General features: G+C 39.1%; 1 protein-coding gene across 1 annotated transcript; it reads right to left on the bottom strand.

Moving 5' to 3' along the window:
• Positions 1-3,990: 3,990 nt before the first annotated feature.
• LOC122546892 (mitogen-activated protein kinase kinase kinase 21-like) lies at positions 3,991-8,397 on the bottom strand. The gene is made up of 3 exons (XM_043685508.1): positions 8,177-8,397; positions 5,755-5,995; positions 3,991-4,193 (listed from the first exon to the last, which is right to left on the bottom strand). Exons 1-3 carry the CDS (start codon positions 8,237-8,239, stop codon positions 4,006-4,008), a joined length of 492 nt encoding a protein of 163 aa, XP_043541443.1. The 5' UTR covers positions 8,240-8,397; the 3' UTR covers positions 3,991-4,005.
• Between the last annotated feature and the right edge of the window lie 1,193 nt (positions 8,398-9,590).

The following is a 9,590-nucleotide window of genomic DNA, read 5'->3' as shown; positions in this document are numbered from 1 at the left end:
TGTGCGTGGAATCAGAGGAGATGGAATGTGCTAAATGAATACTTTTCATCAGTATTCACACTAGAAAAAAAAACAATGTGGTCAAGGAGAATACAGATACAGGCTACTAGAATAGACAGGATTGAGGTGCACAAAGAGGAGGAGGTGTTAGCAATTCTGGAAAGTGTAAAAATAAATAAGTCCCTGGAACAGATGGAATTTATCCTAGGATTCCCTTGGAAGCCAGGGAGAAGATTGCTGAGCCTTTGGCTTTGATCTTTATGTCATCATTGTCTCCAGGAGTAGTGCCAGAAGACTGGAGGATAGCAAATGTTTTTCCCTTGTTCAAGAAGAGGAGTAGAGACAACCCTGGAAATTATAGACCTGTGAGCCTTACTTCGGTTGTGGATAAACTATTGGAAAGGGTTATAAGAAATAGGAATGAGTTGATTAGGGATAGTCAACATGGTATGTCATGCTTCACAAACCTTATTGAGTTCTTTGAGAAAGTGACCAAACAGGTGGATGAGGGTAAAGCATTTAATGTGGTGTATGTGGATTTCAGTAAGGCATTTGGTAAGGCTCCCCATGGTAGGCTATTGCACAAATTACGGAGGCATGGAATTGAAGGTGATTTAGCAGTTTGGATCAGAAATTGGCTAATTGAAAGAAGACAGAGGATGGTGGTTGATGGGAAATATTCATCCTGGAGTTTAGTTACTAGTGGGATACCACAAGAATCTGTTTTGGTTCCACTGTTGTTTGTCATTTTTATAAATGACCTGGATGAGGGCATAGAAGGATGAGTTAGTAAATTTGCGGATGACTCTAAGGTCAGTAGAGTTGTGGATAGTGATGAAGGGTGTTGCAGGTTACAGAAAGACACAGATAAGCTGCAGAGGTGTGAGTTAGTAAATTTGCGGATGACTCTAAGGTCAGTAGAGTTGTGGATAGTGATGAAGGGTGTTGCAGGTTACAGAAAGACACAGATAAGCTGCAGAGGTGGGCTGAGAGGTGGCAAATGGCGTTTAATGCAGCAAAGTATGAGGTGATTCACTTTGGAAGGAGTAACAGAGTACTGGGCTAATGGTAAGATTCTTGGCAGTGTAGATGAACAGAGAGGTCTCTGTATCCAGGTCCATAGATCCTTGAAAGTTGCCACGCAGGATGATAGGGTTGTTAAGGCATACAATGTGTTAGCTTTTATTGGTAAAGAGATTTAGTTTCAGAACCATGAATCATGCTGCAGCTGCACAAAACTCTGGTGCGGCTTCACTTGGAGTATTGTGTACAGTTTTGGTCACTGCATTATAGGAAATGTAGAAGCTTTGGAAAGGGTTCAGAGGAGATTTATGAGATGTTGCCTGGTATGGAGGGAAGGTCTTATGTGGAAACGCTGAGGGACTTGAGACAGTTTTCATTTGAGAGGAGGTTGAGAGGTGACTTGATTCAGACATATAAGATAATCAGAGGGTTAGATAGGTTGATCAGTGAGAGCCTTTTTCCTCAGATGGCGATGGCTAGCACGAGGGACACCGCTTTAAATTGAGGGATGTTAGACATAGGACAGATGTCAGAGGTAGTTTCTTTACTCAGTAGTAATAGGGACATGGAATGCACTGCCTGCAACAGTAGTGGACTGACCAACTTTAAGGGCATTTAAATGGTCATTGGATAGACATATGGAGGAGAATGGAATAGTGTCAGTTAGATGGGCTTCAAATTGGTTCGACAGGTCGGTGCAACATCGAGGCTGAAAGGCCTGTACTGCGCTGTAATGTTCTATAACAAGTCCATATTTTTCCAAATGTGAGTAAATCCCATCCCAAGAATCTTCTCCAATAAATTCCTCTGACTAAAGCTCATAAACCTGTACTTTCCGGATTATCCCTGTTGGCCTTCTTAAACAAAGGAACAACATTGGTTATTCTCCAGTGCTCAGGAACCTCGTTTGTGACGAAGGAAGGTACAAGGACTCAGCAATTTCATCCCTCAGTATTCTGGGATAAATACCAAGAGGTCCCAGGGACTTGTCTACCTTGATGCTTTTCAAAACACCTAACGCCACCTGCGTTTTTTATATCAACATGCCCTTGAACATATTCCCTCTGGAATCACCATCCACCATATCCTTCTCCTTGATGCAAAATATTCATTAAGGACTTCACCCACATGCTCTGTCTCCATGCACGAAGTTCCTCCTCTACCCTGGAGTGGACTTACCCTGTCCCTAGCTACTTCTTGCTCCTTATATATGCATGAGAAACCTTGAGATTCTCCTTAATTCCATTTGCCAAGGTCATTGGATGGACCCTTTCAGCCCTAACTCCTTTAACTTTTTTTTCTGCTTTCTAATCTAAGTGCCATTAATGTCTTGGGAAGTTTGTTTGATGCCCTAGTTCAGGGCAGAGGATTATTTGCCACTCTAGACTGAGGTCGTCCTCAGTCAATACAGTAAACGTATCAGTGAATTTAAAAACCCTCATCTATTCAGTCTCTGCATCAGGTGCTGCCTTTTCCTAATCAAGCATCACCTTTAAAGACTTCTGACATCTCAATTCCTGTGCATAACATCAGAAATAAAGAGTGTGATCAAGTGTGGGCCTAATGCTGTAGAAAGACGTTTGGACCTTGCATCAAGATGCCATCCCTCTTGCCAAATCAGGTGCAGAGAATACTAATCTTCATTGTATCTTTTCTACATTACATAAATTCAGTTCCTTATCAAACTATACAGTTATTCCCTGGAAAGGATTGAGTTAAAGGTCTCTTTGTGCTGGGAACCAAACTGGGGCCATTTTCAGTGGGATACCCTTCCATGAATTACCAGGTTATAAAATACCCAATCTATGTGTACATCAAATTGTAGGGTTAGGAGCTGGTACAATCTCATAAGTTTAAACAAAAAGCATAAATATTAAGATTAAGTGGCTTTAAGATTTTTATTGTAGGTATAATTTATGAAATTATTAAAGTTGATCATTCCCAAATTGCTTGGGGTTCAATGTGCCAGGACAGAATTTAATGTTTGCTGAAAGTGCAGTCCATAAGTAGCCCTTTTGTGTTGATTTCTCTCTCTCAGTGGGGTCAAGATAGTGATAGGAAGCAGGGGCAATAGAACTGAGATTATCAATTCCATGCCTCGATGGTAACCAAGTGGGTACTTTGTAGGAATTGCCGAGCTTTCAGGGATTTTACTCACAAAATCTGTTATTAGGAATTAACTCAGTTAGGATGGTGTGCATGATTAAAGACCCATAAAAATCTTCAGCCTTTCTTCATAATTTGTAATTGTGTTTATTTCTCTGGAATCCTACTGCTCAGAACACTATATTTGTCAAAGACTTATTACAGCACAATAAAAGGATTATATTGCAAACATTTTGCTGTACAGACTATTCGAATATGAACCTTGCTCAGCAAGGCTTTGCATAGCTGAATGTAAGATGAACGTATAAATGGTCAATGCAAAGTATCAGTTGTGAGAAAGTTTGAAACATGATGCAGATGCCAAAGCCAGACGCTGACATTAAAAGGATGCCAAATAGAAGTTACTAGCCAGAACTTGTGGGATTTATGGTCAAAGTGAAGCAGGCAAAAATAGGCAACAGAATTGTGCTGACAAAAAAAAATCAGAGCCCATCATCAAAATGGTACTAATGCTGCAAATTGGTTAGCTACATTGGATTTAGGAAATATGTGGTCTTTTTCCTAGATCTTTTTGGATGGTCATGAACACCAAGAGAAATAAAAACTAACATTTTGGTGCAGAATTTGAACCTGAGGAAAATATACTGTAGATATACAAGCTTCCTGAGACCATTTGGACACTGGATTATGTACAAAATATGGACTGCCAGCTTTTAAAAGAAAATTTAAAATGGTCAATAAATACTGGCTTTGCCAGCAATACCACATCCCGTGAGCAAAGAAAAAAATGCTGACCTTTTATATAAAAGGAAGATTACACACAGAGATAATTAAACAAATAAGGAATCAGTTTCATTCATTTCTCTGTCACCTGTCTTAATTGGCAAGCAGTACAAAACTATTATAACACACACGATTGATGTAACCAGCACTGCACTTACGCTGTATAGCTCTTAGTCTTGGGATAATGGTGGGGCTGCTCGGTGGACTATAACTGCTGCCATTCAAACTTTTCCGCTTGTCGAGAGTTGGAGAAGCTTGAACAGTGATCTTATGCTGAAAATCTATCAATGTGAAAAAAATCAAGACACTGAAGATGATCCATCACAGCTATGTCTGATATGCAATATCATTGTTGAAATACTAAGCACTTGGAGCACCAGCTTAACACCGATCAATCAATACAGGTTTTCCTTGACCAATCTTCTGAAATTCTTCAGAGAAATAATAGATCGTGTATTTGAATAAGGAAATGATGTGGTTAGTTAGTTATCAAAACTATTAAGCTTCATTTTTAAAGGAACAGAATTGAAAAATAGAGAATTTACGCTAAACTGATTATCGAACCTTAGTGCCAAGGCTTCATATGTCATTGACATATTTCCATAATTAAAGATAAAATTGTACTGAGATGCTTTTAAGTTGGCATATCTTTAAGTGTTAAATACTGTAGCAATACAGCTTGAAGGAGGATTAAAAAAACACAAGAAAAAGTGAATTATGGTTGTAATTTTGCATTGGGCTACAGGAAGTTTGGCAATAGCAGTAAACAGAAGCCAAAACTGAGATACCAATAGGCTAGAAGAATGGCTTGAGAGAAAGAATTGTAAATATGGAGTCCAAGTTATGGTTGGATTGTTGGTGGAGTGACAGCAGCGCTCTTTCCATATGTGAAGAAATGTGAAATTTTAGTTAAAGTTAGTAGTTGGTGTTCACACAGGTATTCAGATTTGGGCTAAATGTTGCAAAACATACCTGCAAAAAAAAAATTGACAAACTGAGTTCCCTTTCTCCTGCAAAAAGGAAACGGAGGGGTGCTCTAATAGAAATCTTTAAAATTATGAAAGGCTTTGGTAGAGTGATTACAGAGAGGACACTTACTTTGCAGAGAAGATCATAACCAGAGTAATCAATAAAGCATGAATCCAATAGGGTGCTCAAAAGAAATGTCTTTTTCCAAAGACTGGTGACAATGTGGTGGACTATGCTAGCACAGGAAGCAGCTGAAGACAGATTACTACAGATGCTTTCAAGAGGAACCTGGACAAGCATATAACAAAAAATGCAATAGACGAATACAACAATAGATATAGATAAGGAAAGATAGAACAAGGTTCATGTGAAGCATTAATATTAGCATGGACTGGCTGTGATTTACATCCTCAAAGTCTTAAATCCTATGCAAGATACCTACCTAAGAGACTTGAGATAAAGAAAGTGAATGCTGCTATCAGGACAGATAGTTAGTGGATCAAAAGCAAAGGGCTAAAGAACTGGAAAGGTCCTTGTTCAGACTCCAGTAGAGCACGACATTACTCATGCAGAAGGTGAAAAAGTGAGACAGCGTGGAGTGAGTGAGTGATGGCAGGCTATTTGACTGCTGGGGTATGACAAATTCACTCTGCTCTCACCCAACATCTAAACACATGTAACATCTAGCAGGGTTCACTAAATAGTGACCAGAGTTGAACAATCCAGTGATAGGAAGATTCAACTCTGCATCTGCCAGAAACTGCTACATGGATTTTAATTTAAGTATACACTTTCATCAGCCTGAAATTTCAATTTAGCTTGGTAAGAATATTCTGTGTGCAGACCCAGACCTCATAGTCTTTAACTCCATACCTGAAGGTAAACTGATTCGGTTTCCATCTTTTAGCTTTAGCCGGTTTCTCTTGAACTTGCCTTTTCTTTTCTTCACTTTTGGTTTCTCTTGGTTCAGCTGGAAGATGAGAATGTTCAGCTCACGCTCCAACACGTCAATTTCCCGTTCTGCCAGTTGTTGTTCCCGTCTCTTCAGCAGCTCTTCGTGGGACTTCTGTTGGAGCTCTGCCCTCGTCAGTTCCTCCTCTCGTGATCGCAACTCCTAGGAACAACAGAAGAAAGCTAAAGTTCATTGCCAAGTCTGGGGTTAATTGGAACCAGATCACAATAAAACACAAGATCAGTGAGAATGAGAATTAAAATCCTTGACCTTGTGCACAATTTAAAAAATAAATTTGCACTATGTTAAACAGCTCAAAAGACATTGTTGGATCCATTAAATTTATGTTAATTAGAGAATGTCTAACATAAAATCAAAATGTCAAGGTGTTTCACATAATAAAAGGTACTAAATAAGAAAATATTTAGAAGAGTGACAAGTTTAGTTACAGGTAGATTTTACGGTGAGATTTAATCACGAGGGGTGGGTGGTGGAGCAATAGGAGGATTTTGGAAGTTTATTACAGAGTATGTGGGGTTTAGGCAGCTAAATGCACCATCAACATTGGTTAAAGTTGTGTGTGCATGCTCATGCGAGTGCATATATTTGGGAGGGGTTGCGCCATGAGAAAAAGGTCACAATCTGAGGAGCAAGATTTCAAGTTCGGGTATCTAGACTACTGGAGAACATTTCAGAGATAGCTGTGAGACCATATAGAGATTGATATGAGATTGTAGATTTTAAATTTGCGATGTTTCGAGGGCACAGATAGGCAGGACTAACAGTCTGAAGTTATTTTCAACAATTGTGTCACAGTACTTATTTACTATATTAATAAATGAGAAATTGTGGTAACATACTACTTCCAAAACAATCCTAATTAATTGATCCTATTGGATGGTGGAGCAGGTTTGAGGGGCTGAACAGCCTACTCCTGTTCCTATTTTCTATGGCCTAATAGACTTATGATCCTAAATCTACTGGGAAGTATTACACAGTTCAGGAAAAATAAATGGAATCCTCACCCAATTACAAGTATACTGTAATCAAATTAAAGCATAATTCAGATTAAAACCAAACTGCAGAGTTATCCAACAGAATCTGGAGTAAACTTCATGCAGTACATCATGAGAATGACAATCATTTCAGATGTCAGCAATGACGGAATGATGATGATACAGGATTGGCAGCAAAAAAAAGTCACATTTATTTGGCACCAAGTCAAATTATACAGTCTTACAACTCCTGACACAATGAATTTCTTTGCAGTGAAGTGACTGTGGAATATTCAGAATTGCAGAATGCTAGCCCATTTTCCTTTGTGAATTGGTGGGACTATAGGCTGAATCTTCTGAGCTTCCCATACCCAAATTAGATCTTGCACTAAAAAGACAAAATCACAAATGCGAGAGGATAGGAATTTTGTATCTACTGTGTATTTCTTTTGAATAGAGGGTTATCAGACATATCTTTCAAAAGAAGATAAACAGATTCAAAACATCAGTGCTTTTACATTGTAGGCCCTCAAAATGTTACGTTATTCCTTATGCTATTACAGAGCATCCATTTAACATTAAAGTTATGTCCTAACAACAAGATTCAGATTATCCACTATACAGTGCACACCCTAACCAGATGTAGATTTGTTCCTACAGTCAGTTCTGATATAACGCGATAGTTCTGTTCTTGTTATAAAAACATAGCAGCACCATTTAAACTGATGGGACTAGAATTGCGTTATAGCCAAAACAGGCAAGGAAATTTTGCGTTCTACAAATAATAGTCTAAATTCTTCAATCATGTTATAGCCAATTCACATTGAAGAAATGCCCATTATAGCAGAACCAGCTGTACTTTTAAATGATCAAGAAGTAAAGAGATTCAGAGTAATTTACAGCACAGAAGTTACTGAATCCAGCCAAGCTGTTCTCTCAGTTTGGACCATGTATTGCAACTATAAACAGATTTGTTAAACATGCTCTGATCCACAAAGTTCACCACCATTTCTATGAATTTTAAGATTAAGTTTCACATATACATGACAAGAGGAAACTGAACACTAAGTTTTTTTTGGGTTGGAGCCATGTGCAGACCAAACAGTGGACATCAGGAAAATTTATTGCTCTTCATTAAATAGGGCCATCTTTTGACGTCCACCTCAATGGAATAGACAAAAAGCGTCTAAGACCCTTATCTGGAGAGCAGCATCTTGAACATTACAGTGCTCTCTTAGCCACTACATGGAATCATCAATCTAGTTTATCTGTTCCAGGTCTACTTTAGGACTAGAAATATAAATGTCTAAACTCTTGTAAAAGTGTAAAGTTTAAAAAAAAAACTCACTTTTTCCTTTGTCCTCAGCTCATTAAACATTTGCTGTATTTCCATTTTCCAATCATCTTGCATGGAGTGAAATGATTCCTGGGGTAAATCTGTTATGACTGTGGCCTCAATAGCAGTTAGTTGCTCCAAAATGGTAGCGAAATTTGGACGGACGTGAGGATCCTGGTCCCAACATTCTGAAAGTTTCAATAGATTATTGGGTCAATTAAAAAAAAACGGTTTCCTTTTCTCTAATTTTCTTTCGTTTACTGAAAGCATCAACTCTTCCTACACACCTTCAGCCAATGTCAACCCTCTACAACTTTTTCTAAGTGGTCACTTCATCTCGGAGGCTATGAAACCAAGAGAACTCATAACAGGGCTCACAATCTCCCAGCAATTCAATGGAAATAATCATGTGAGAATCCTGACTGCAACTTTTCTCTTTAATCTAGTTGTTTTTCACAAAAATTTACTTTATGCACAAGATGTGCAATAGGTGTGCTGTAGCCAAACTGCTGAAGCTCAGGTGAACAAAAAAAAAGACTGCCTGACATCAAGGCCACGTTTGGCCAAGTCTGCATCAATGAACCCGAGCAAAACTGAAATCAATGGGAATCAGTCTCTGCTATTTGGAGTCATTCCTGACATCCACGAAGACAGTCGCACTGTTGGAGGTCAGTCATTGCAGCAGAAATTCATCAGGTTAGTGCCCTCAGCCCAATCATCTTGCTGCTTCATCAATGACCTTCCTTCTATCTTAAGGTCAGATGTGGGGATATCTGCTCATGGTTGCAGACTGTATGGCAACATTTGTGACTCCTCAGATATTAAAGCAGTCCATATCCAAATGCAGCAAGATTTGGACAATACCCAGACTTGGGCTGACAAATGGTAAGTAACATTCATGCCACACAAGTAACCACCTTCAATAAGAAAAAGAGACAATCTAACCATCGCGCCAGGGCATTCAAGGGCACTACCATTACTGAACTCCCCCATTATCAACTTCCTGGGGTTGCCACTTATCAGAAATTGATTTGGACTAACCACATTAATATAGAAGCTACAAGAGCAAAGGCTGCAGTGAGTAACTCACCTTCCGACTTCCCAAAACCTCTCCATCAACTACAAAGTACAAGTCAGGAATTTGATGGAATAATCCCCACTGGTCTGGATGAATGCAGCCCCAATAATGAAACAGCCTGCTTGATGGCCACCATGTCCTCAAACATTCATTCTCTCCACAAACAGACATGCAATTGCAACAGTGTGAATCATCCACAAGATGCACTGCAGAAATTCACCAAAAATCTTACATAGCACTTTCCAAACCCACAACCACTACCACCCAAAAGGGCAAGGGCAGCAGGTACATAGGAACATCACCACCTGCAAGTTCCTCTCCAAACCACTCACCATCTTGACTTGGAAA

This window comes from Chiloscyllium plagiosum, unplaced genomic scaffold (assembly GCF_004010195.1).
Source record: "Chiloscyllium plagiosum isolate BGI_BamShark_2017 unplaced genomic scaffold, ASM401019v2 scaf_3318, whole genome shotgun sequence".
Taxonomy (NCBI): Eukaryota; Metazoa; Chordata; class Chondrichthyes; order Orectolobiformes; family Hemiscylliidae; genus Chiloscyllium; species Chiloscyllium plagiosum.
This window is presented reverse-complemented; position numbering and strand designations above follow the sequence as displayed.

What these genes read in the sequence shown, in the direction of transcription:
- LOC122546892 (XM_043685508.1), bottom strand. Translation starts at nt 8,239, where the DNA reads ATGCAAGATGATTGGAAAATGGAAATACAGCAAATGTTTAATGAGCTG. An exon ending in AGCTGAGGACAAAGGAAAAA is followed by an intron (nt 5,996 to 8,176) that starts GTGAGTTTTTTT and finishes TGTTGTTCCTAG; the next exon opens with GAGTTGCGATCACGAGAGGA. An exon ending in CCGAATCAGTTTACCTTCAG is followed by an intron (nt 4,194 to 5,754) that starts GTATGGAGTTAA and finishes TCACATTGATAG; the next exon opens with ATTTTCAGCATAAGATCACT.